The following is a 27,885-nucleotide window of genomic DNA, read 5'->3' on the forward strand; positions in this document are numbered from 1 at the left end:
AATCCCGTGCAAAACAGCAATGTCCCTTATTTGTATTTGTGCCGCCCTCCCTCGGTGGTTAGAAATAGGGCCCGTTCTTTATTTATCAGTGGAAACGGGGTGCTGCAACACAGGAAAGGCATTAAAAAATGTAAGCAGCGAGGAAGAACTTGTTTTTAAAACTGGCTTTGGTAATAGATATACAACTTGAAAAGGAGGTATTTTATATTTCACTTAAATAAAGAGCCTCACCCCAGGCACCCCCTCCCCGGATAAATAAAGCACAGTCCCAAAACACCCTGAGTAATATACTGCTGTGGACGAGGCCTCACCAAAACATACTTAAGTCCATTTAGCCACTTTAGATTTAATATTAGTTTTAGAGTACACTTAAATTTGATATTTTCTCCTATAAACCTTACAAACTAGCCCTGTTTAATTCCGCCTTTTTTATGATTTAGAAAAAAAATGCATTTAAATGTAAAAGTTGTCAGTAAATTCGTGGCATCGATCACACTGTCCAGATGCGCCGCATGAAAAACAGATGTGTGGGGGATGGTAATTTCAACATTATAATAATACTAGTCCCTTGCCAGGCTTATATATATATATATATATATATATATAAACTCTAACTGACCCGTACAAAATAAGTACAAAAAGTATTATTCTCTGATCCCCTCACATTGGATAACATGAGTAAAGAGGGAAATGTAAGATTAACATTAACATGGGTATTGTTGCCTGTTGTTAACTTTTTCCAGTATCCTAAATTAGCATGTTAGCCTGTTAGCCTCTCTGTTAACGTACTGTGAATGTACTAATACATATACGATTATAATAAAAAATCGGATTTATTTACGTCTGACCCTTTAAAAGGTGGATCCCAATCGGCTCTACGGCATTAACTCCATTGTGCAGCAAGTGCCAGATGGCTACTTCCGGGAACTATTGAGGCTCTCCATGATCCGCCATCTTTGACAAAAAACGGTCCATTGGAGTTGGAGATGACGCGACTCTCTCTTAAAGGGCTCTGGGTGGGGCGTCACCAAAGGCCACGCTGACCTAATGCAGCAGGAGCCCACCTCTTCAACAAGGCCGACAAATGCCACTGAGCTCGCCTCTGAGGTTTATTAAGAAGCCAAGAGATGGCGTTTCCACACAGTCCATTAAGTTTACATACTGAAAAGACTGAAACGCTAAAGTTCTTTCTGTCTTTTTTGGACCAATTTACTGTATGTGCAAATCAGATGTACTGTGCTGCCACTCCAAATCAGCTTTCCAGCCTCAACAGCCAGTGTGACTGTTAAAGATCACAACCGTGAGTTAAATGTAATGCGGCTGTAAAAACTCAAAAGAGCAGCTGTAAACACACCTAAATTAATGATTTAACACTCCAAAAGTGTGATCAACAAACATAATCTCCAAAATCTGTCTGAGTATTTTTCATGAAGGACGGCCATTTTGACCATATTTTAGTGAATTGATCTATTTGTAAATAAGTGAGAGAGTGTTTTTTTCCTTTAATGTCTTTGATTATGCCCAGTCTTCTCCTGTGGGAGGGTTGGGGTGCAACCAATGATGTTTTTCTTAGCTGCAGTTATCATAATTCTAAGAAATGGGAGTTTTTAAATGACTTTACAACCTCTTCATCCATTGACGATAAAAAAGTAATTCATGAGCTACAAATAAAAAGTTACATTCAATACTTTTAATATTTGGTTTGTAGGTGCAAGAAGGAGTAGTAACATGTCAGTTCTGGAGGTCAGAGTGATATACATACATTGGTTCATTTTAACAAATGTCTTCAGTTATTTACAGTTTTCCATGGTAACACACATGCGGATAACAACAGTGCTCCTGTCTTGTTCTCTGGATCGTGAGAGAGCCCTAACTAGCACTGCTGCTGCCATCTAGTGGATAAAAAACATACTGAGAGAAATTGGAGAAAATCTGATATTTGGAGATACCACTTATACTGTTAGCTTTTTGATCACTTTAGGTTTCATGACCTTGAAACAGGAAGGTCATCCAGGCACTCCAAAAATGTATAGAACTAGGAAGGACAGAAATAAGCAGGACAATAAAAATATACAAAAACCAAACAAGGAAATGACCTGGAAATAAAGCTTCATAATCAAGTGTTTAAGAACTCCTTTTTGTTGGCTTCAGTCCTACATGGTGACAAAGACACATCTGTTTCTAGTCCCAGTCCTCCTCAAGCAGGACTGCCGGGACGCACCAACCCAACTCAACAGACATAAAACTGAAGCAACGGGGACACAATTTTTGAATACTAAAGTTCAGCTTTTGATGCGGTTCTATGATTGTATACAATTTAGGAGTCAAATTTCCATAACTAGCATATGATTGGCAAATCCATTTATATTTGTTTAACTCTTTGAAACCTGGAGTAGATTAACTTTTCTCATGCTACTTTCAGATGCCTTTCACAAATATATCTACCTTTGAACACTGAGCATATTGGTGCAATTTCAATTTCACAAACATGGAGAAGAAGGTTGGTTTTTTTTTTGTATGTTTTGTTTGTTTTTAATGCCATTTTTCAGGTTTTTAACTAATTTCTAGCCAATTTTGTGGAAAAAATTTCAAAAAATTTCATCTTGAGCAAATTAGTTAAATTTCTTTCAAAAACATGGGAAATAAAGATACAGGATGCTTACATCAATTACCATAATTTTATTGAGTGATCGTTGATGTCATTATTTGGAACATGTAAGACTGTAATTGTTGTCATATTTGTTTTCATTTGTAAGAATTTAAGTTGCAATTATCTTTTATTTGATGAAATCGCTTATGCTTTTATTTTGAAGAGGTTTTGGGCTGCTCATGCTGCAGCAGACACCTTAGCGGATGTTAACAAGCTAGCAGTGGGCATGAATGTGTGGCCTGCTCCACGATGGACTTGGGGTTCATTTAAAGAAGTTACTTGTTGCAAAGCCTGAAGATCAACCTCCTCTGTAGCATGCAGCCAACGAGGTAATTTTTGTTTGTGTATATATTACTTTTGCAAAACGTTTATCCACATGCTGTGCATGTATCTTCATAATTGAATATATTTTATATTGTGTGTTTAGTTTTCACGGTGAATGATGAACGGCGGATGCCAGTCATTAAACCAGTTAAAGGAAACCACTTGTGTCTGAGTATGCTTCGGGGGAGCTACAAAGACACATCAAAAACAGTAGTTGAAGACATATGAACAACAAACAGAACTTAACAAAAAGAATTAAAAAAACCCCACATAAACATTCCATCTACAAATTACCTGTTAACAAATGCAAAAGCAACAGGAAGAAGTACGAACTGTTTTTAAATTATTTCCTCTTAATTCAATAATTAGGTTAATATGAATAAATTATCGAAATTCTAATGTTGTCATACATGCACTGGCATACACATATACACACCTATAGGCTACATGCATGTTTACAATTCTGATCATAGTATTAACTACTTTTTACATATGGGTATACATAAACCCTTATTTGGAGTAATTATTTAAATTAGCTGTATTGCCGTAATATACTGATCAGTATGGTTGATTTCACTGTGTTTATTGTTTGACTGTAGAATCTAATGTTGTTGATGTTGGTCTTATGTGTTTTTGGCGAAGTTGTGTTACCCTCTAAAACTTTGCACTGTAAATTTACAGTAATTTGCTGGCAGCTGCTTTGCCGGCACAGTACTGTATTTTTATAATATGTAAGATTCTTCAGTGTGTATCCTTTATATAATCATAATTAAAGAATGTTAATAATAATAACCATCATAATAATCATAATAATATTCAATAAAGATCATACAGTATTAGTTCATTTTCAAATATTTATTAACATAAAAACATGTCACCAGTGTAACAGTCAGTCAGTGAGTAGTAGTCATAAAATATCTGAGCCGTTGTTTTTTTTTATCTTAATGGTAAAATTCTTCATTCATAAACATATTGATAAATAAATTAAACAAAATTTTAACTTTTTTAGACTATTATGAAAAATTATTATTAACTGTTCGCAAAAAAAAACCTTGATGTGATACAAATATTTTTATTTGCTTGCTTTTGTTTCTGTCTGTTTCCAAGGATTTTTATATTGATATTATGATTAGTTATTATTTTCCGTGCACAATGTCAATTATCTGTGCTCTCATATGTTAGTATTCTTGTTTTTGTACATAACTTTGTTTAAAAGTTGTGAGGGGAAAATACTATGAGAGGTATAATGACACAGCATTCAATTAAACTTGGGCATAAGTAAAGTACAAAACTGTATATCAGAAAAATTACAAGTCAACCAGACCATATAAAAATATTCATAATTTCAGCTGTTTTACTGCCCTGGTGCTCCGCTGTTGCTAAAGTAATTTAATCAGACAGACAGGATAATTAGGATAATTAGTGCCAAAATTAAATACTCGACAAATATACACAAATCTCCTATTTTAGTGAGAGAGAGAGAAACAGAGAGAGACAGAGAGAATCGGTCTTACGTGGTGAACTCACGCTCACTGTAATTTATTCAGACAGTTTTAAATTCAGCACAAACAACAAACAACTAATCAACAAAAAAATGTTAACAATGACGTCACATTTGTGTCAATAAAGTTTTGTATTTGTTTTTTAAGCGAAAGAAAAAAGAATTCGGATTCGATCCCTTTGAAGTCAGCGCTTTATGACATCAGAATGACGTCATGTACAGGCTAAATGGAATGTTATGAGTGTAAAGCTGGCAGTGTGCTGCAGGGGATTCCAGGTGGATCAACTTGTGAGCTGTGCAACACTTTTTGCAAAGGGATTTGAGGTACATCTTTTCTTATTTGGTGGCTGTGTCAGAGCTGTTGGTTAATCGTCACTCTGAGACCTGTGGAAAAACAAATTTCAGAAGATAATACTGCAGCCTGCAAAACACAAGTGTTTGTTCTTCATACTGTCTTAATTTAGAGAAACGTATAGTAGTGGTTAAGCGCTGCCTAAGACTTCTCTAGACCTAGACTAGGAGAGTAAATTCCACTTGTGTTTGGAAAGTAGGCTTGGCCTATTTGAAACATCTGTGTGCAAAAATGTCATCTTGGAGCACAGATAGTGAACCTGACACGGAACGATTTCCGATAAACAGGCTTGATGAACTCACCAGTAACACTACTTGTTACCTGGTGTTGCAGTTTATCGGTGAAGGATCGTTTGGCAAGGTTGCCGAGTGTGTGGATTTGAAGACGGGTGAGAAAGTGGCCATGAAGATGATCACTGGTGGTATAAATGAACACATTAATTGGGAAGTGGAAGTGTTAGAGCAAGTCAGGGCCTTTGACTCAGCGCAAAATAACTTTGTAAGACTGATTGAATATTTTAAGTTCAAAGGCGTCTCTTGCCTGGCCTTAGAGATGTTGGAGGGAAACCTTTTGGATGAGGTTTATCAGAAGGCCATGCATTTTAAGGAAATCCGCCCTGTGACCCATCAGCTATTTCAAGCGCTGGAAACCCTGAAAGCTGTTGGCATTGTTCACGCGGATTTAAAACCTGACAATGTAATGTTTGTCAACCAGAAAGATCAGCCCTTCAAGGTGAAGCTGATTGATTTTGGTGTAGCTCTTCCAACACGAGCAATGCACCTTTTCTCGCGCATTCAGCCTTACGGATTCAAGGCTCCGGAGGTCTTATTGGGCCTCCCCTTATCCGAAGCTTCTGATATGTGGGGAGTAGGATGCATCATGGCATTCATTTACTTTGGCATTCCCATCTTTCCACAATATGGTTCATATTATATGTTGAGAGAGATGGTGCGTATCCTGGGTCAACCAGAGGACCATCTATTGAATGCTGGCAAGGACACTTGGAAGTACTTCAGCAAGGAGTACGACTCCAGAAGTGGACACACAACACAGTGGAGATGGAGACTGAAGACGCCGCAGGAGTATGAGGAGGCAACAGGTCTTCAGTATAGGGAAGAGACGCCAGAATGGACCCCCTTGGAAAGGAGTTTGGAGTGGGAAGTCTTAAAATCCCTCGTGCATTGGGAGGACATTGAGTTGGAAGATGGCATGGCATTTTTAAGCCTCCTAAAACAGTGTCTCCATTGGGATGCTAAAAGAGAATCACCCCAGGGAAGCCCTAAAACACAGTTTTATAACAATGGCTCACCTGGCTAAAAACAACAACAGCTCCTATAGAGATGAGGCCCATAGCCTCATGACTGTTTGCCACCTGGATCCTTTAAATGTTAACATGAGGAGAGAGGATGATATTTTTCCAGGTTTCTTCAGCTTACTCTATAAGATGAAACCTGAGTTGTGCCATGGCTATCTAATGGGACCTTCAGTGACCACAGACCATCATGATGGCGACAGAGAGGAGTCAGCTGCTACATGTAGTGATTATGTGCCAGCTATTGGTGAAATTAATGACGGTGGAGCTCCAGCTGCCGCTGGCTCGACTGATGGAGCTTCAGCTGTCATTTGTTCAACTGATGCAAGTGCTGCTCCCACTGACGATTATTCAGTTGCTGCAACCAACGCTGACCACAGACATGTGAATTGTCTGCCAGTTGTCAGCACCAGCAATGATGATGGTGTTTTAGCTGCGGCTGACAGAACCGCCACAGCCACTAAAGAGGAGTGTGCGCCAATTGTCAGTAACACCGATGATGGCGGAATTTCAGCTCCTTCTTTTTCAGCTGATGGAGCTGCAGCCTCCATTTTTTCAAATAATGAAGCTGCAGCTGCCAATACACCCATTGATGTGGACGGTCCCAAGAAAAGAAACAGAATGTGTTTCTTAGGGTCCTCAAATTCTTCCAAAAAAGGAAGACCAGACTGGAGATTTCCAGTCAAGAAAATTCAGAAGGACCTTCAACCTCTAACCTTCATGGTGGTGGCAGAGACACTGCTGCTCTCGCTAAAGGAGAGTCAGCTGCAGCTACCAGCCATGACAATAAGGATGCCTATTTGGTCAGTACGCGCAATGATGAGGGAGCTTCAGCTGCTTCATGCTCAGCTGATGGAGCTACAACCTCCACTTCTTCAAATGACGGAGCTGCAGCTGCGTTTGCACTTGCTGATGAGGAAGTTGTGAAAAAGAAAAAGAAGAATGTATTTCAAAGGACCTTCAAATTCTCCCGCAGAGCATTTTCGATCTTTAAACATTGAAATAACTAATACATTAGCAAAGCGGGCATAGTTAAGTGCAGTGATTAGCACTGTTGACTCAGCAAAAAGAGAGTTTTGGGACTAATCAAACGCCATAGTTTTAGACCTTTTTCTGTATGATGTTTGCATGTTTTCTTTGTGCCATTGTTGGGTTTTCTCCGGGTGCTCCGGTTTCCTCCCAGTTTGAAGCATGCATGGTGCATGGTGCATCTTGCATGTTTTTTTTTAAAAAAAAATCCAAGTCTGAAGCTCCCTCACGAGGACGTTGTTTCCTCTTAGCATACTATTTTTGTTTGTACCGGTTTTCGAGATTAATTACACACCATACTTTTTGATTTTTTTTCTGTGTGGAGTTTGCATGTTCTCCTTGTGCAATTTTGGGTTTTCTCCGGGTGCTCCGGTTTCCTCCCAGTCTAAAGACATGCATATTTGGTTGATAAATTTAAAAAAAAGAAAAATATATAAATAAATCTAATCTGGACTTAATGTGACCTTTCTGTTTTCCTTATTAAGCAATATGTTAACTGTGTGCAACTTTGTTGCAATAATTATGAGAAATACAGATTTAAATTTATGTTGATTCTATTTTTCAGCACCTTTTCCAGGTCATTTCCTTATTTTCTTAAACTTTCTATTTCTTTTTTTCCCCACACAAATTTTCAAGTAATTTCCTTGTACTTTTTATTATTTTTTATGTTTTTAATTTTGTCAGATTTTAATTGCATGCATGCATTTTTGTGCAAACGAAGGTGTCTTGCATACTGCTTAAGTCAAGATAATGCCATGTAACAAACTTCTCTGTGCTTCATGCACACTTGAATGTCACACAGGGGATTTTGGAGTTGGAGGCTTAGTGTTTTCTATTTTTTGGGTCATTTCTTGTATCACTGCTTGTTATCTTTTTCCCACGTTGAAAAAGATATACGTTGAAATTATAGCTATAATTATCATAATTACAGATGTAAATTTATGTTAGTTATATTTTTAAGCACCTTTTCCAGGTCTGATTTCCTGATATTTCTTCTTAACTTTCTTTTTTTTCCCCCACACCAGGTAATTTCTTATGCTTTTTTTCTTGTGCTTTTAACTAATTTATGTTAAAAATAGTTATATTTTTAAGCACCTTGTTCAGGTAATTTCCTTATTTTTAAACTTTCTATTTCTTTTTGTTTTCTTTGTCTTTTTTCCACACTTTTTCATGTAATTTTCCTGTACTTTTTACTAATTTAGCTAATTTTTTGGCTAATTTCTTCTGTCATTGTTTATTCCCTTCCCCCCATTTTTTGTAAATTATAGCCATAATTATCATAATTACAGATTTAAATATGTGTTAGTTATATTTTGCAGCACATTTATCATGTCATTTCCTTATGTTTCTTCTTAACTTTCTTCTTCTTCTTTTTCTTTTTGTTTTTCTTTTTCTTTTTTCCTTCATGTATTTTCAGGTAATTTTCTTTTACTTTTTGCAAATTTTTGGGTCATTTCTTCTGACATTGCTTAATGCCTTCTTCCCATGTTTTTGAAATTATAGCCATAATTATCGTGACTACAGATGTCAATTTATGTTGAAGATAGTTATATTTTTTAGCACCTTGTCCAGGTCATTTGTTATTTTTTAAACTTTATATTTACGTTCGTTATCTTTTTCTTTCTTTTTTCCCCACACTAATCATTAGGTAATTTTCTTGTGCTTTTTACTCATTTATGTTAAAGATAGTTATGTTTGTAAGCACCTTTTCCAGGTAATTCAACTCAGTCAACTTTTAATCTTTTTTCCACACTTTTTTTTAGGTAATTTTCTTGTACTTTAAATTTTTGTTAGTTATATTCTTAAGCACCTTTTCTAGGTCATTTCCTTGGTTTTTGTTTTTGTTTTCTTTTTCCCTTTTTCCACAGTATTTTTCAGGTGATTTTCTTGTACTTTTTACTAATTTTGCTAACTGTTGGGTATATCTTCTTTCATCGCTCATTGCCTGCTTCCCATGTTTTTGAAAGAAATCAAGGCAAATAAGCTTCAGCTGACATATTGCATCTGCACAGTTAGCCAAGTGGAAATATAAGAGTGTGTTTTACCCGACTGGCAGACCTCTTTTAGTACATAAAATACATAATGTCAACCCTAATGTCCTAAAATCTTAGACATGTCTTTAAATATTAGAAATATCTTAAAATCCTAAAAAAAAGTCCCAAAGTCCGAGAGATGTCATAAAATTTTAGAAATGTCCTAAAATCCTTGAAACCTTCCAAAATCATAGAAATGTCCTCAGATCTTCGAAAATATATATGGGGCCCCTGGCCTCCTGTCATTTTGCAAAAGCAGGCCCCCAAGCAAAGCAAGTTCAATATCCCTGCTGTAAAGTGATTGAGTTATTCCAGAAAATATCAATGGGGCACCTAGAGGCATGCATTGCTGCTACATTGTGTATAATTTGCTGCAAACTTGCCAGAAGAAAAAGAAAAAAAAAGAGATAAGTATATAAGAGGCAGGCGGTTCTTGGTGACATCAGCAGCACCACACCCTTATTGGATTATAAATGTAGCATGGTTGCCTCCACAGAGTGCTTCTGCAAACTCAGTGGGACTCTGTGGCTGAGGAGAGAGGGCCGGTTACTGCTGCAATGATCATGGCACCCGGACCAAAGAGGGTGAGTGAGTGAATAAGATGTCTCTTAAGTTAATGTGCACCACAGAGATATTATACCAATATGTTTTTAGTTTTGTCAGAAATTTAATTGCATGTGTGCATTTTGCGCAAACAGAGGTGTCTTGCATACTGCTTACGTCAAGATAATGCCATGTAACAAACTTCTCTGTGCTTCATGCACACTTGAATGTCACACAGGGGATTTTGGAGAGTCTGGATGCAGGAGAGATGGTTATTGGGGACGGAGGCTTTGTCTTCGCCCTTGAGAAGAGAGGTTATGCCAAAGCGGGACCGTGGACACCTGAGGCTGCAGCCGAGTACCCTGAAGCAGGTATTACATCATTATTTCCATGTCTCTGTGCATGCATGTGTTTCCCAACTTGAAAGTCAAGGTCTAAGAGACATCTTGTTCCCTCAGTGCACCAGCTGTGTCACAGCAGCTGCGCATGAAGCCTCTTGTTCCAACTACCTGCAGCAGGGCCGCTCACAGACCTTGATGGTGCATCCACACTATACCGTCTGCCCTGCCCCACTGGTCGCTTTTATCCATCCATAACCATTGAAATCCATTCGAAATTTCTCCTATTAAATAAAGTTTTTTTTTCAATGTAAGGTCAAACATGAATATTTGATGATTATTTTAACTTGAGAGCTTCCTTTTTAAATAAAGAAAAACAATACAATATGACAACTTCTAATTGTAATTTTATGTCATATAATGTGCAGAATAATGTCATTTTACTTGGTTTATCAAATGTGTTCAATTATTGCTGAAATATGGGCCCTTATTGGCAGCTTAACCCTTTAAAACCTCACATCACATAGATGCAAGGTTTTCCAAAAACAGTGCACATGAGGAAAGAGGAGGGAGAAGGAAGGAGACTTACTCCATGCCACACAAGTTTATTCAAATCTTAAACTTGTGTGGCATGTAAGTCTGCAGACGTTATCTTTTTACCTCAGGAAGGTTATGAGGAACAGGAATGATAAAGAAAAAGTCTAACTAGGTGAGGAGAAAATGAATTCCATATCTTGGAACCTAAGTATGTCTTATTCAGTTGGGATAAAGTGGTTCGTGATTTGGGGGACAAAACTGGAGTGCTTTTCAGGGTGGAGTAATCATGAAATTGATTGTTAGTGATAAAGAGATTATGAAAGAAGGGGGAAAGCATTTTATTGACAAGCCATGCTCAAAAGCTGTTAATTTGGTCAATATTTAGTTCTTAGTTAGTTAGACTTCTTGGACCAGAGAAGGCAATGATTCTCACCGCTCATTTTTTCAACTGGAAAATAGGTTGCAGTTTAGTTTGGTGAGTTATGGCCCAGGTTGATAATGACAATTATACATATAGTATTTCACTCGTTTTTTCCCCAAAACATTTTTCCCTAGCTTTTGTGAAATGATTTTGTTAATCTTTTAATTTCTTGCAAATTGAGGGACATTTCTTGCCAAGCTGCTCATATCCTTTTTTCCATGTTTTTGACATAAATTTCACCAAGTTGCTCAGAGTTCTCAGTTTGAAATATTAGTGAAAGGCGACAAACAGCAGCATAAGAAAAGTGAAGAAGTGAAGAAAAGTCCACCAATGCTTACTTAATTTATTAATAATTATTAAATGTTGTTTACAGCGTCTGCAGTAATTGAAAGCCAGTTGCATTCATTGTGTCCTCTGACATTCAGGGGCAGCAAATAAACGAAGCAGCTTGTGACCTGACCAGGGAGGTGGCCGATGAGGGTGATGCTCTGGTTGCAGGAGGAACTTACCTCAGCTGCAAGAGCGAGACTGAAGTCAAAGCCCTCTTAAGGTAAACAGACGGACGTCTTTGTCCAGAAAAATGTGGACTTCTTGATTGCGGAGGTATGTGGTGAACAGTAAAAATGCATTCGCTCATGTTTATCAAACAGTTTGTAATTCAGGTTTTCTGTCACAAATTCCAAGTCTCCATCATCAGGTTTAAGAGTCACTAAAGACTTAATGCAGCTGTTCACAGGCAGAGATCCTCATTAACAAACTGAACTTTTACATTTTAAAATCAGCATTCTGTCCCTTTTAAAATCCAAAGAACGACCCCTCTATTGCTGAAACCCCACAGGAAACTGAGGTACAATCTTTCCCGAGGATATGGTGACCTTGATGGAAATTTTTAATTTTTTTTTTTAAAAAACCTTGCTACTTATGATGATGAGCAGTGATAACGTTTTGTGACTCCTCTCTGTAGGAGCTCAGATTGTGGGTGTATACTGCCACTTTGACCCAGAGACCTGTGTGAAGACCGCAAAGATGATGAAGGAGGGAGCCGGGCTGAAGGCTCACTACATGACCCAGCCGATGGCTTACCGCACTCCTGAGTGTGGCAGCGGCCATAATATCACGGCACTGCCCGAGTTCCCTTTCAGTAAGTATTCATATTCATCACCGGCCCGTGGACTGAATTAACAAAAGAAATGAAGTGAATCACACTGGGAATTGTTTTTGTACTTTAAGGATACATAATGTGCTAGAGTCCATAAACAGCATCAAATTAGAGATTGTTTATCAAAAACAATGGCAGTGGAGGATCTCCTGCAACCTCGACAGAGGTCCTAGCTATGCCCCTACTTTTCTGAAATCCTTGAAAAGGACCTTAAGAAATGTCCTAAAATTTCAGAAATATTCCAAAATCCTAAAGGCATCCTAAAGTCCTAAAAACATTCTTAAATCCTAGAAATGTCCTACAATCCAAATATATATTAAAATCCTAGATATGTCCTAAAATTCTTGTAACTACCTGAACAAAAACCAAATTTAAATCCTAGAAACATCCTAAAATCTAAGAAATATCCTTAAATTCTAGAAATGTCCTAAAATCCTAAAAATCCTCCACCGTCCAGCACCAAACTAACCTCACTGTTGCTCCTCCCGCTAACAGCTAACCAAAATCACTGCTCCCCCACCTACCAGCACCCTGCCAACAACAGTGCTCCTTCACCTCTCTAAAACCGTCGCTCCTCTCCACTCCTGACCTGTAACACAGACGCTCCTCTCCACTGCTGACCTGTAACACCGACGCTCCTCTCCACTGCTGACCTGTAACACAGTCGCTCCTCTCCACTGCTGACCTGTAACACAGTCGCTCCTCTCCACTGCTGACCTGTAACACAGTCGCTCCTCTCCACTGCTGACCTGTAACACCTACTTTGCTCATCCTGCAGGATTCTTGACAAGAAGCAGCATCATTGCAGTATGCTTTCTTCAATTGATTACTGATATATTACATATTTAATGTGATTACAAATATAATCAGTAGAAAATGCAATATAATACATATTAAGTATGATTATTCCTAATTTAGCCTAGTATTTTTCATTTTCAAATATACTAATCTTGTGTTTTAAATCACACACAGGTGCTTCATCTTCTTCTTACTTTTGTCATCAATGCAAAATCAGCTGAGCTGTAACAGCAGGGGCAGGTATAGTCCACAGAATCACATAAAAGCATTCATCGTTATGTTTACACACAGCTAAGTTTTTTTTAATGCACTATAAATACAAATCGATAGCAATATATAACAAAAAGTCATCTCCCATAATAATATGTGATGATAACTTTATTAAACCAGCTCAAAAACTAGCTCGTATCAATTGAATGTTATATCTAAATACCGCCCTATTCGCACAGGATTCAGCATTACGTGGTCTGTGATTTTAATCCTGTGCAAAACAGCAATGTCCCTTATTAGTATTTGTGCCGCCCTCCCTCGGTGGTTAGAAATGGGGCCCGTTCTTTATTTATCAGTGGAAACGGGGTGCTGCAACACAGGAAAGGCATTAAAAAATGTAAGCAGCGAGGAAGAACTTGTTTTTAAAACTGGCTTTGGTAATAGATATACAACTTGAAAAGGAGGTATTTTATATTTCACTTAAATAAAGAGCCTCACCCCAGGCACCCCCTCCCCGGATAAATAAAGCACAGTCCCAAAACACCCTGAGTAATATACTGCTGTGGACGAGGCCTCACCAAAACATACTTAAGTCCATTTAGCCACTTTAGATTTAATATTAGTTTTAGAGTACACTTAAATTTGATATTTTCTCCTATAAACCTTACAAACTAGCCCTGTTTAATTCCGCCTTTTTTATGATTTAGAAAAAAAATGCATTTAAATGTAAAAGTTGTCAGTAAATTCGTGGCATCGATCACACTGTCCAGATGCGCTGCATGAAAAACAGATGTGTGGGGGATGGTAATTTCAACATTATAATACTAGTCCCTTGCTAAACTTATATTAAACTCCTACTGACCCGCACAAAATAAGTACAAAAAGTATTATTCTCTGATCCCCTCACATTGGATAACATGAGTAAAGAGGGAAATGTAAGATTAACATTAACATGGGTATTGTTGCGTGTTGTTAACTTTTTCCAGTATCCTAAATTAGCATGTTAGCGTGTTAGCCTCTCTGTTAACGTACCGTGAATGCACTAATACATATACGATTATAATACAAAATCGCATTTATTTACGTCTGACCCTTTAAAAGGTGGATCCCAAACAGTCCATTGGAGTTGGAGATGACGCGACTCTCTCTTAAAGGGCTCTGGGTGGGGCGTCACCAAAGGCCACGCTGACCTAATGCAGCAGGAGCCCACCTCTTCAACAAGGCCGACAAATGCCGCTGAGCTCGCCTCTGAGGTTTATTAAGAAGCCAAGAGATGGCGTTTCCACACAGTCCATTAAGTTTACATACTGAAAAGATTGAAATGCTAAAGTTCTTTCTGTCTTTTTTGGACCAATTTACTGTATGTGCAAATCAGATGTACTGTGCTGCCACTCCAAATCAGCTTTCCAGCCTCAACAGCCAGTGTGACTGTTAAAGATCACAACCGCGAGTTAAATGTAATGCGGCTGTAAAAACTCAAAAGAGCAGCTGTAAACGCACCTAAATTAATGATTTAACACTCCAAAAGTGTGATCAACAAACATAATCTCCAAAATCTGTGAGTATTTTTCATGAAGGACGGCCATTTTGACCATATTTTAGTGAATTGATCTATTTGTAAATAAGTGAGAGTGTTTTTTTCCTTTAATGTCTTTGATTATGCCCAGTCTTCTCCTGTGGGAGGGTTGGGGTGCAACCAATGATGTTTTTCTTAGCTGCAGTTATCATAATTCTAAGAAATGGGAGTTTTTAAATGACTTTACAACCTCTTCATCCATTGACGATAAAAAAGTAATTCATGAACTACAAGTAAAAAATTACATTCAGTACTTTTAATATTTGGTTTGTAGGTGCAAGAAGCAGTAGTAACATGTCAGTTCTGGAGGTCAAAGTGATATACATACATTGGTTCATTTTAACAAATGTCTTCAGTTATTTACAGTTTTCCATGGTAACACACATGCGGATAACAACAGTGCTCCTGTCTTGTTCTCTGGATCGTGAGAGAGACCTAACTAGCACTGCTGCTGCCATCTAGTGGATAAAAAACATACTGAGAGAAATTGGAGAAAATCTGATATTTGGAGATACCACTTATACTGTTAGCTTTTTGATCAGTTAAGGTTTCATGACCTTGAAACAGGAAGGTCATCCAGGCACTCCAAAAATGTATAGAACTAGGAAGGACAGAAATAAGCAGGACAATAAAAATATACAAAAACCAAACAAGGAAATAACCTGGAAAAAAAGCTTCATAATCAAGTGTTTAAGAACTCCTTTTTGTTGGCTTCACGCCTACATGGTGACAAAGACACATCTGTTTCTAGTCCCAGTCCTCCTCAAGCAGGACTGCCGGGACGCACCGACCCAACTCAACAGACATAAAACTGAAGCAACGGGGACACAATTTTTGAATATTAAAGTTCAGCTTTTGATGCGATTCTATGATTGTATACAATTTAGGAGTCAAATTTCCATAACTAGCAAATGATTGGCAAATCCATTTATATTTGTTTAACTCTTTGAAACCTGGAGTAGATTAACTTTTCTCATGCTGCTTTCAGATGCCTTTCACAAATATATCTACCTTTGCTCACTGAGCATATTGGTGCAGTTTTTTTTTTTTTTGTATGTTTTGTTTATTTTTAATAGTAATTTTAAGGTAACCTACTTGTAGTTTTTAACTAATTTCTAGCCAATTTTGTGGAAATTTCATCTTTGGTTTCTCTTTGCCCCCCCAGTAAGTATCAAAGACTTAACCCTTCGAAACCTGGAGCATCACATTTCTTGTGCTGCATTCAGACACCTTTTACAAGTTTTCAAACCTTTGGACCTTGAGCAAATTAGTTCAGTTTCTTTCAAAAACAGTAGTTGAAGACATATGAATAACAAAATTATAAAAAAAAAACAAAAAAAAAAACACATAAACATTCCATCTACAAATTACCTGTTAACAAATGCAAAAGCATCAGGAAGAAATATGACATTTTTTTAAGTTCTTCCCCTTAATTAAATAATTCAGCTAGTGTGAATAAATTATCGAAATTCTAAAGTTGTCATACATGCACTGGCATACACATATACACACCTATAGGCTACATGCATGTTTACAGTTCTGATCATAGTATTAACTACTTTTTACATATGGGTATACATAAACCCTTATTTGGAGTAATTATTTAAATTAGCTGTATTGCCGTAATATATACTGATCAGTATGGTTGATTACACTGTGTTTATTGTTCGACTGTAGAATCTAATGTTGGTGATGTTGGTCTTATGTGTTTTTGGCGAAGTTGTGTTACACTGTAAAACTTTGCACTGTAAATTTACAGTAATTTGCTGGCAGCTGCTTTGCCGGCGAAGTACTGTATTTTTATAATATTTATTTTTAGTATATTTTTATAAATGATGATTAAAGGATGTTAATGATAATAACCATCATAATAATAGCAATCAATGAAGATTACACAGTATTAGTTCATTTTCAAATATTTATGAACATAAAAACATCTCACCAGTACAACAATCAGTCAGTGAGTGACTAGACGTAGTAGTGATAAAATATTTGAGCCATGTTGTTATTATTATTATTATTATTTTTTTATCTTAATGGTGGAATTGTTCATTCATAAACAAATTAATAAATAAATTAATAAAATTGTAGGTTTACACCGCTGTTTCCATCTGATCTATATTGATTTCAGCTCAGGGCTTTCCTCTCTTATGAATAAGAGAGATTTTTTTAGACTATTATGAAAAATTCTTATTAATTATTTGCAAAAAACCCATGATGTGATACAAATATTTTTATTTGCTTGCTTTTGTTTCTGTTTGTTTCCAAAGATTTTTATATTGATATTATGATTAGTTATTATTTTCTGTGCACAATGTCAATTATCTGTGCTCTCATATGTTAGTATTCTTGTTTTTGTACATAACTTTGTTTAAAAGTTGTGAGGGGAAAATACTATGAGAGGTATAATGACACAGCATTCAATTAAACTTGGGCATAAGTAAAATACAAAACTGTATATCAGAAAAATTACAAGTCAACCAGACCATATAAAAATATTCAGAATTTCAGTTGTTTTACTGCCCTGGTGCTCCGCTGTTGCTAAAGTAATTTAATCAGACAGACAGGATAATTAGGATAATTAGTGCCAAAATTAAATACTCGACAAATATACACAAATCTCCTATTTTAGTGAGAGAGAGAGAAACAGAGAGAGACAGAGAGAATCGGTCTTACGTGGTGAACTCACGCTCGCTGTAATTTATTCAGACAGTTTTAAATTCAGCACAAACAAAAACAACAAACAACTAATCAACAAAAAAATGTTAACAATGACGTCACATTTGTGTCAATAAAGTTTTGTATTTGTTTTTTAAGCGAAAGAAAAAAAGCGAAAGAAAAAAGAATTCGGATTCGATCCCTTTGAAGTCAGCGCTTTATGACATCAGAATGACGTCATGTACAGGCTAAATGGAATGTTATGAGTGTAAAGCTGGCAGTGTGCTGCAGGGGATTCCAGGTGGATCAACTTGTGAGCTGTGCAACACTTTTTGCAAAGGGATTTGAGGTACATCTTTTCTTATTTGGTGGCTGTGTCAGAGCTGTTGGTTAATCGTCACTCTGAGACCTGAAAAACAAATTTCAGAAGATAATACTGCAGCCTGCAAAACACAAGTGTTTGTTCTTCATACTGTCTTAATTTAGAGAAACGTATAGTAGTGTTTAAGCGCTGCCTAAGACTTCTCTAGACCTAGACTAGGAGAGTAAATTCCACTTGTGTTTAGAAAGTAGGCTTGGCCTATTTGAAACATCTGTCTGCAAAAATGGCTTTTTTAAGGACAGATAGTCAACCTGACACAAAACGATTTCCGATAAACAGGCTTGATGAACTCACCAGTAACACCACTTGTTACAAGGTGTTGCAGTTTATCGGTCAAGGATCTTTTGGCAAGGTTGCCATGTGTGTGGATTTGAAGACGGGTGAGAAAGTGGCCATGAAGATGATCACTGGTGGTATAAATGAACATATTAATTGGGAAGTGGAAGTGTTAGAGCAAGTCAAGGCCTTTGACTCAGCGCAAAATAACTTTGTAAGACTGATTGAATATTTTAAGTTCAAAGGCGTCTCTTGCCTGGTCTTAGAGCTGTTGAAGGGGACCCTTTGGGGTAAGGTTTATCAGAAGGCCATACATTTTAAGGAAATCCGCCCTGTGACCCATCAGCTATTTCAAGCACTGGAAACCCTGAAAGCTGTTGGCATTGTTCACGCGGATTTAAAACCTGACAATGTAATGTTTGTCAACCAGAAAGATCAGCCCTTCAAGGTGAAGCTGATTGATTTTGGTCTAGCTTGTCCAACACGAGCATTGCACCTTTTCTCGCGCATTCAGCCTTACGGATTCAAGGCTCCGGAGGTCTTATTGGGCCTCCCCTTATCCGAAGCTTCTGATATGTGGGGAGTAGGGTGCATCATGGCATGCCTTTACTTTGGTATTCCTATCTTTCCATGTAATGGTTCATATTATATGTTGAGAAAGATGGTGCGTATCCTGGGTCAACCAGAGGACCATCTATTAAATGCTGGCAAGAATACCTGGAAGTACTTCAGCAAGGAGTACGACTCCAGAAGTGGACACACAACACAGTGGAGATGGAGACTGAAGACGCCGCAGGAGTATGAGGAGGCAACAGGTCTCCAGTTTAGGGAAGAGACGCCAGAATGGACCCCCTTGGAAAGGAGTTTGGAGTGGGAAGTCTTAAAATCCCTCGTGCATTGGGAGGATATTGAGTTGGAAGATGGCATGGCATTTTTAAGCCTCCTAAAACAGTGTCTCCATTGGGATGCTAAAAAGAGAATCACCCCCAGGGAAGCCCTAAAACACAGTTTTATAACAATGGCTCACCTGGCTAAAAACAACAACAGCTCCTATAGAGATGAGGCCCATAGCCTCATGACTGTTTGCCACCTGGATCCTTTAAATGTTAACATGAGGAGAGAGGATGATATTTTTCCAGGTTTCCTTACCTTACTCAATAAGATGAATCCTGAGTTGTGCCATGGCTATCTAATGGGACCTTCAGTGACCACAGACCATCATGATGGCGACAGAGAGGAGTCAGCTGCTACATGTAGTGATTATGTGCCAGCTATTGGTGAAATTAATGACGGTGGAGCTCCAGCTGCCGCTGGCTCGACTGATGGAGCTTCAGCTGTCATTTGTTCAACTGATGCAAGTGCTGCTCCCACTGACGATTATTCAGTTGCTGCAACCAACGCTGACCACAGACATGTGAATTGTCTGCCAGTTGTCAGCACCAGCAATGATGATGGTGTTTTAGCTGCGGCTGACAGAACCGCCACAGCCACTAAAGAGGAGTGTGCGCCAATTGTCAGTAACACCGATGATGGCGGAATTTCAGCTCCTTCTTTTTCAGCTGATGGAGCTGCAGCCTCCATTTTTCAAATAATGAAGCTGCAGCTGCCAATACACCCATTGATGTGGACGGTCCCAAGAAAAGAAACAGAATGTGTTTCGTAGGGTCCTCAAATTCTTCCAAAAAAGGAAGACCAGACTGGAGATTTCCAGTCAAGAAAATTCAGAAGGACCTTCAACCTCTAACCTTCATGGTGGTGGCAGAGACACTGCTGCTCTCGCTAAAGGAGAGTCAGCTGCAGCTACCAGCCATGACAATAAGGATGCCTATTTGGTCAGTACGCGCAATGATGAGGGAGCTTCAGCTGCTTCATGCTCAGCTGATGGAGCTACAACCTCCACTTCTTCAAATGACGGAGCTGCAGCTGCCTTTGCACTTGCTGATGAGGAAGTTGTGAAAAAGAAAAAGAAGAATGTATTTCAAAGGACCTTCAAATTCTCCCGCAGAGCATTTTCGATCTTTAAACATTGAAATAACGCATAGTTAGGTGCAGTGATTAGCACTGTTGACAGAAAAAGAGATGGCGTTTAATTAGTCTCAAAACCTGTGTGCACGCAGAATAGCATGAATTGCGTAAAAAGCATCCTCGCCAGAGAGCATTTCTGCTCCATGCACACGTATGAGGTCTGCAAGCACGGGGCCATGACTCCTCGACTGAGCATTCAGCGGTGATGACAGCCTTTACTGTCATTTGTTTACAGGCTAGTCTAGCCTGTAAACAGTCTAGTCTCCCTACGCGCTCGGTTCTGCTCAAAAGGATGCATTTTGAGAGGCAGGCTTAGTGGCTGACCCTGACTTTGCTCTGGGAGATCTCAGCCACTCTCCCCATCTCTCAAAATGCATCCGGACCTCATTTGCACGTGCATTGAAAAAATGCTCTCTGACTTACATGCTTGTCTGCTCGCGCATACTTTTCTTTGTGTACCCGGTTTTGGGACTAATCAAACGCCATAGTTTTAGACCTTTTTCTGTATGATGTTTGCATGTTTTCTTTGTGCCATTGTTGGGTTTTCTCCGGGTGCTCCGGTTTCCTCCCAGTTTGAAGCATGCATGGTGCATGGTGCATCTTGCATGTTTTTTTTTTTTTTTTTTAAAAATCCAAGTCTGAAGCTCCCTCACGAGGACGTTGTTTCCTCTTGCGCATACTATTTTTTGTTTGTACCGGTTTTCGAGATTAATTACACACCATACTTTTTGATTTTTTTCTGTGTGGAGTTTGCATGTTCTCCTTGTGCAATTTTGGGTTTTCTCCGGGTGCTCCGGTTTCCTCCCAGTCTAAAGACATGCATATTTGGTTGATTAATTAAAAAAAAGAAAAATATATAAATAAATCTAATCTGGACTTAATGTGACCTTTCTGTTTTCCTTATTAAGCAATATGTTAACTGTGTGCAACTTTGTTGCAATAATTATGAGAAATACAGATTTAAATTTATGTTGATTCTATTTTTCAGTACCTTTTCCAGGTCATTTCCTTATTTTCTTAAACTTTCTATTTCTTTTTTTCCCCACACAAATTTTCAAGTAATTTCCTTGTACTTTTTATTATTTTTTATGTTTTTTAATTTTGTCAGATTTTAATTGCATGTGTGCATTTTTGTGCAAACGAAGGTGTCTTGCATACTGCTTACGTCAAGATAATGCCATGTAACAAACTTCTCTGTGCTTCATGCACACTTGAATGTCACACAGGGGATTTTGGAGAGTTGGAGGCTTAGTGTTTTCTATTTTTTGGGTCATTTCTTGTATCACTGCTTGTTATCTTTTTCCCACGTTGAAAAAGATATACGTTGAAATTATAGCTCTTATTATCATAATTACAGATGTAAATTTATGTTAGTTATATTTTTAAGCACCTTGTTCAGGTAATTTCCTTATTTTTAAACTTTCTATTTCTTTTTGTTTTCTTTATCTTTTTTCCACACTTTTTCATGTAATTTTCCTGTACTTTTTACTAATTTAGCTAATTTTTTTGGCTAATTTCTTCTGTCATTGTTTATTCCCTTCCTTCCATTTTTTGTAAATTATAGCCATAATTATCATAATTACAGATTTAAATATATGTCAGTTACATTTTGCAGCACATTTATCATGTCATTTCCTTATGTTTCTTCTTAACTTTCTTCTTCTTCTTTTTGTTTTTCTTTTTCTTTTTCCTACACGTATTTTCAGGTAATTTTCTTTTACTTTTTGCAAATTTTTGGGTCATTTCTTCTGTCATTGCTTAATGCCTTCTTCCCATGTTTTTGAAATTATAGCCATAATTATCGTAACTACAGATATCAATTTATGTTAAAGATAGTTATATTTTTCAGCACCTTGTCCAGGTCATTTGTTATTTTTTAAACTTTATATTTACGTTTGTTATCTTTTTCTTTCTTTTTTCCCCACACTAATCATTAGGTAATTTTCTTGTGCTTTTTACTCATTTATGTTAAAGATAGTTATGTTTTTAAGCACCTTTTCCAGGTAATTCAACTCAGTCAACTTTTTTTCTTTTTTCCACACTTTTTTTTAGGTAATTTTCTTGTACTTTAAATTTTTGTTAGTTATATTCTTAAGCACCTTTTCTAGGTCATTTCCTTGGTTTTTGTTTTTGTTTTCTTTTTCCCTTTTTCCACAGTATTTTTCAGGTGATTTTCTTGTACTTTTTACTAATTTTGCTAACTTTTGGGGATATCTTCTTTCATCGCTCATTGCCTGCTTCCCATGTTTTTGAAAGAAATCAAGGCAAATAAGCTTCAGCTGACATATTGCATCTGCACAGTTAGCTAAGTGGAAATATAAGAGTGTGTTTTACCCGACTGGCAGACCTCTTTTAGTACATAAAATACATAATGTCAACCCTAATGTCCTAAAATCCTAGACATGTCTTTAAATATTAGAAATATCTTAAAATCCTAAAAAAGTCCCAAAGTCCGAGAGGTGTCATAAAATTTTAGAAATGTCCTAAAATCCTTGAAACCTTCCAAAATCATAGAAATGTCCTCAGATCTTCGAAAATATATATGGGGCCCCTGGCCTCCTGTCATTTTGCAAAAGCAGGCCCCCAAGCAAAGCAAGTTCAATATCCCTGCTGTAAAGTGATTGAGTTATTCCAGAAAATATCAATGGGGCACCTAGAGTCATGCATTGCTGCTACATTGTGAATATTAGGCTGCAAACTTGCTAGAAGAAAAAGAAAAAAAAGAGATAAGTATATAAGAGGCAGGCGGTTCTTGGTGACATCAGCAGCACCACACCCTTATTGGATTATAAATGTAGCATGGTTGCCTCCACAGAGTGCTTCTGCAAACTCAGTGGGACTCTGTGGCTGAGGAGAGAGGGCCGGTTACTGCTGCAATGATCATGGCACCAGGAGCAAAGAGGGTGAGTGAGTGAATAAGATGTCTCTTAAGTTAATGTGCACCACAGAGATATTATACCAATATGTTTTTAGTTTTGTCAGATTTTGATTGCATGTGTGCATTTTTGCGCAAACGGAGGTGTCTTGCATACTGCTTACGTCAAGATAATGCCATGTAACAAACTTCTCTGTGCTTCATGCACACTTGAATGTCACACAGGGGATTTTGGAGAGTCTGGATGCAGGAGAGATGGTTATTGGGGACGGAGGCTTTGTCTTCGCCCTTGAGAAGAGAGGTTATGCCAAAGCGGGACCGTGGACACCTGAGGCTGCAGCCGAGTACCCTGAAGCAGGTATTACATCATTATTTCCATGTCTCTGTGCATGCATGTGTTTCCCAACTTGAAAGTCAAGGTCTAAGAGACATCTTGTTCCCTCAGTGCACCAGCTGTGTCACAGCAGCTGCGCATGAAGCCTCTTGTTCCAACTACCTGCAGCAGGGCCGCTCACAGACCTTGATGGTGCATCCACACTATACCGTCTGCCCTGCCCCACTGGTCGCTTTTATCCATCCATAACCATTGAAATCCATTCGAAATTTGTCCTATTAAATAAAGTTTTTTTTTCCAATGTAAGGTCAAACATGAATATTTGATGATTATTTTAACTTGAGAGCTTCCTTTTTAAATAAAGAAAAACAGTACAATAGGACAACTTCTAATTGTAATTTTATGTCATATAATGTGCAGAATAATGTCATTTTACTTGGTTTATCAAATGTGTTCAATTATTGCTGAAATATGGGCCCTTATTGGCAGCTTAACCCTTTAAAACCTCACATCACATAGATGCAAGGCTTTCCAAAAACAGTGCACATGAGGAAAGAGGAGGGAGAAGGAAAAAGACTTACTCCATGCCACACAAGTTTATTCAAATCTTAAACTTGTGTGGCATGTAAGTTTGCAGATGTTACCTTTTTACCTCAGGAAGGTTATGAGGAACAAAAGAAGAAGTTAGCCAAAAATAAGCAAGAAATCAGTGATAAGTACAAGAAAATTGCCTAAAAATTATTTTTTAAAAAAAGAAAGAAAAAGAAAAGACACAAGGAAATGATCCGTGAAAGTGCCTAAAAATGATCATTTTGTAACTTAATTTAAAATGTATATTGTGATTTGATTTGATTTATTAAGCACATATTATAAAAAACAATGTTATACATTTCAAGAAAAGGAGACATCCTGGGGAAACCCAGAAAACCCTCAAGGGGCTTGATAAGTGAGTCGGTGCATACAGTCTCTTAGCATTGATAAGAAAAAACAATTATAAAACAGTTCAAAAATAAATATATACATAAAGGCTATGATGAAAAATATTAATAAGAAAGGACGGGAAGATGAGGGCTGAGAAAATGATATAAAGACAAAGAAGAAGAGAAAAAAAACCCTGTTATTTTTGGCTATTGTTTCAGAGGAAATTTTTCACAGATTTTTGAAATGATAAAGAAAAAGTCTAACCAGGTGAGGAGAAAATGAATTCTATATCTTGGAACCTAGGTATGTCTTATTCAATTGGGATAAAGTGGTTCGTGATTTGGGGGACAAAACTGGAGTGCTTTTCATGAAATTGATTGTTAGTGATAAAGAGATTATGAAAGAAGGGGGAAAGCATTTTATTGACAAGCCATGCTCAAAAGCTGTTAATTTGGTCAATATTTAGTTCTTAGTTAGACTTCTTGGACCAGAGAAGGCAATGATTCTCACCGCTCATGTTTTCAACTGGAAAATAGGTTGCAGTTTAGTTTGGTGAGTTATGGCCCAGGTTGATAATGACAATTATACAAATAGTATTTCACTCGTTTTTTTTCCAAAACATTTTTCCCTAGCTTTTGTGAAATGATTTTGTTAATCTTCTAATTTCTTGAAAATTGAGGGACATTTCTTGCCAAGCTGCTCATATCCTTTTGTCCATGTTTTTGACATAAATTTCACCAAGTTGCTCAGAGTTCTCAGTTTGAAATATTAGTGAAAGGCGTCAAACAGCAGCATAAGAAAAGTGAAGAAGTGAAGAAGTGAAGAAAAGTCCACCAATGCTTACTTAATTTATTAATAATTATTAAATGTTGTTTACAGCATCTGCAGTAATTGAAAGCCAGTTGCATTCATTGTGTCCTCTGACGTTCAGGGGCAGCAAATAAACGAAGCAGCTTGTGACCTGACCAGGGAGGTGGCCGATGAGGGTGATGCTCTGGTTGCAGGAGGAGCTTACCTCAGCTGCAAGAGCGAGACTGAAGTCAAAGCCCTCTTAAGGTAAACAGACGGACGTCTTTGTCCAGAAAAATGTGGACTTCTTGATTGCGGAGGTATGTGGTGAACAGTAAAAATGCATTCGCTCATGTTTATCAAACAGTTTGTAATTCAGGTTTTCTGTCACAAATTCCAAGTCTCCATCATCAGGTTTAAGAGTCACTAAAGACTTAATGCAGCTGTTCACAGGCAGAGATCCTCATTAACAAACTGAACTTTTACATTTTAAAATCAGCATTCTGTCCCTTTTAAAATCCAAAGAACGACCCCTCTATTGCTGAAACCCCACAGGAAACTGAGGTACAATCTTTCCCGAGGATATGGTGACCTTGATGGAAATTATTATTATTTTTTTTTTTTAAAAACCTTGCCACTTATGATGATGAGCAGTGATAACGTTTTGTGACTCCTCTCTGTAGGAGCTCAGATCGTGGGTGTATACTGCCACTTTGACCCAGAGACCTGTGTGAAGACTGCAAAGATGATGAAGGAGGGAGCCGGGCTGAAGGCTCACTACATGACCCAGCCGATGGCTTACCGCACTCCTGAGTGTGGCAGCGGCCATAATATCACGGCACTGCCCGAGTTCCCTTTCAGTAAGTATTCATATTCATCACCGGCCCGTGGGCTGAATTAACAAAAGAAATGAAGTGAATCACACTGGGAATTGTTTTTGTACTTTAAGGATACATAATGTGCTAGAGTCCATAAACAGCATCAAATTAGAGATTGTTTATCAAAAAAAATGGCAGTGGAGGATCTCCTGCAACCTCGACAGAGGTCCTAGCTATGCCCCTACTTTTCTGAAATCCTTGAAAAGGACCTTAAGAAAAGTCCTAAAATTTCAGAAATATTCCAAAATCGTAGAAATGCCCAAAAATCCTAGAAGTATCCTAAAATCCTAAAAAAAAATTTAGAATCCAAGAAATGTCCTAAAATCCTAGATATGTATTAAAATCCTAGATATGTCCTAAAATTCTTGTAACTACCTGAACAAAAACAAATTTAAATCCTAGAAACATCCTAAAATCTAAGAAATATCCTTAAATTCTAGAAATGTCCTAAAATCCTAAAAATCCTCCACCGTCCAGCACCAAACTAACCTCACTGTTGCTCCTCCCGCTAACAGCTAACCAAAATCACTGCTCCCCCACCTACCAGCACCCTGCCAACAACAGTGCTCCTTCACCTCTCTAAAACCGTCGCTCCTCTCCACTGCTGACCTGTAACACAGTCGCTCCTCTCCACTCCTGACCTGTAACACAGTCGCTCCTCTCCACTGCTGACCTGTAACACCGTCGCTCCTCTCCACTGCTGACCTGTAACACAGACGCTCCTCTCCACTGCTGACCTGTAACACAGTCGCTCCTCTCCACTGCTGACCTGTAACCATCAATGCAAAATCAGCTGAGCTGTAACAGCAGGGGCAGGTATAGTCCACAAGATCACATAAAAGCATTCATCGTTATGTTTACACACAGCTAAGTTTTTTTTAATGCACTATAAATACAAATTGATAGCAATATATAACAAAAAGTCATCTCCCATAATAATATGTGATGATAACTTTATTAAACCAGCTCAAAAACTAGCTCGTATCAATTGAATGTTATATCTAAATACCGCTCTATTCGCACAGGATTCAGCATTACGTGGTCTGTGATTTTAATCCCGTGCAAAACAGCAATGTCCCTCATTTGTATTTGTGCCGCCCTCCCTCGGTGGTTAGAAATAGGGCCCGTTCTTTATTTATCAGTGGAAACGGGGTGCTGCAACACAGGTAAGGCATTAAAAAATGTAAGCAGCGAGGAAGAACTTGTTTTTAAAACTGGCTTTGGTAATAGATATACAACTTGAAAAGGAGGTATTTTATATATCACTTAAATTAAGAGCCTCACCCCAGGCACCCCCTCCCCGGATAAATAAAGCACAGTCCCAAAACACCCTGAGTAATATACTGCTGTGGACGAGGCCTCACCAAAACATACTTAAGTCCATTTAGCCACTTTAGATTTAATATTAGTTTTAGAGTACACTTAAATTTGATATTTTCTCCTATAAACCTTACAAACTAGCCCTGTTTAATTCCGCCTTTTTTATGATTTAGAAAAAAAAAATGCATTTAAATGTAAAAGTTGTCAGTAAATTCATGGCATCGATCACACTGTCCAGATGCGCTGCATGAAAAACAGATGTGTGGGGGATGGTAATTTCAACATTATAATACTAGTCCCTTGCTAAACTTATATTAAACTCTTACTGACCCGCACAAAATAAGTACAAAAAGTATTATTCTCTGATGCCCTCACATTGGATAACATGAGTAAAGAGGGAAATGTAAGATTAACATTAACATGGGTATTGTTGCGTGTTGTTAACTTTTTCCAGTATCCTAAATTAGCATGTTAGCCTGTTAGCCTCTCTGTTAACGTACCGTGAATGTACTAATACATATACGATTATAATACAAAATCAGATTTATTTACGTCTGACCCTTTAAAAGGTGGATCCCAATCGGCTCTACGGCATTAACTCCATTGTGCAGCAAGTGCCAGATGGCTACTTCTGGGAACTATTG

General features: G+C 37.7%; 2 protein-coding genes and 1 pseudogene across 4 annotated transcripts; all 3 read left to right on the forward strand.

Annotated features, from left to right (window-relative positions):
• Positions 1 to 652: 652 nt before the first annotated feature.
• LOC148186149 (betaine--homocysteine S-methyltransferase 1-like) lies at positions 653 to 12,213 on the forward strand. 3 transcript variants are annotated; one of them, XR_015775251.1, is made up of 5 exons: positions 653 to 2,979; positions 9,698 to 9,785; positions 9,983 to 10,115; positions 11,466 to 11,590; positions 12,005 to 12,213. XR_015775251.1 is itself a non-coding variant. In XM_088071413.1 (4 exons), exons 1-4 carry the CDS (start codon positions 2,966 to 2,968, stop codon positions 11,492 to 11,494), a joined length of 264 nt encoding a protein of 87 aa, XP_087927539.1. In that variant the 5' UTR covers positions 653 to 2,965; the 3' UTR covers positions 11,495 to 11,930. The 3 variants fall into 3 exon arrangements, 2 of the variants coding, with proteins under 2 accessions (XP_087927539.1, XP_087927538.1); XM_088071413.1 differs by lacking the exon at positions 12,005 to 12,213 and having other exon boundaries at positions 11,466 to 11,930; XM_088071412.1 differs by lacking the exons at positions 11,466 to 11,590; positions 12,005 to 12,213 and adding an exon at positions 10,203 to 10,391.
• LOC148186150 (homeodomain-interacting protein kinase 1-like) lies at positions 5,059 to 7,066 on the forward strand (annotated as a pseudogene).
• A 5,812-nt stretch (positions 12,214 to 18,025) lies between the features above and the next one.
• Positions 18,026 to 26,504, forward strand: LOC148186151 (homeodomain-interacting protein kinase 1-like). The gene is made up of 5 exons (XM_088071452.1): positions 18,026 to 19,612; positions 22,959 to 23,027; positions 23,225 to 23,357; positions 25,727 to 25,903; positions 26,437 to 26,504. Exons 1-5 carry the CDS (start codon positions 18,047 to 18,049, stop codon positions 26,502 to 26,504), a joined length of 2,013 nt encoding a protein of 670 aa, XP_087927578.1. The 5' UTR covers positions 18,026 to 18,046.
• Positions 26,505 to 27,885: the final 1,381 nt, after the last annotated feature.

The sequence above is a fragment of the Plectropomus leopardus genome, chromosome 20, assembly GCF_026936395.1.
Source record: "Plectropomus leopardus strain MGB_pleo_1.0 chromosome 20, ASM2693639v1, whole genome shotgun sequence".
NCBI classification, from domain to species: Eukaryota; Metazoa; Chordata; class Actinopteri; order Perciformes; family Serranidae; genus Plectropomus; species Plectropomus leopardus.

Excerpts from the sequence above, each read along its gene's own strand:
- LOC148186151 (XM_088071452.1), top strand. The coding sequence starts at position 18,047 with ATGGCTTTTTTAAGGACAGATAGTCAACCTGACACAAAACGATTTCCG. Across the intron at positions 19,613-22,958 it reads AAGAGGAGTGTGCGCCAATT|TGGGACTCTGTGGCTGAGGA; the intron begins GTCAGTAACACC and ends CTGCAAACTCAG. Across the intron at positions 25,904-26,436 it reads ACTGCCCGAGTTCCCTTTCA|CTAACCAAAATCACTGCTCC; the intron begins GTAAGTATTCAT and ends TCCCGCTAACAG.
- LOC148186149 (XM_088071412.1), top strand. Across the intron at positions 9,786-9,982 it reads TGGCACCCGGACCAAAGAGG|GGGATTTTGGAGAGTCTGGA; the intron begins GTGAGTGAGTGA and ends AATGTCACACAG. Across the intron at positions 10,116-10,202 it reads AGCCGAGTACCCTGAAGCAG|TGCACCAGCTGTGTCACAGC; the intron begins GTATTACATCAT and ends TTGTTCCCTCAG.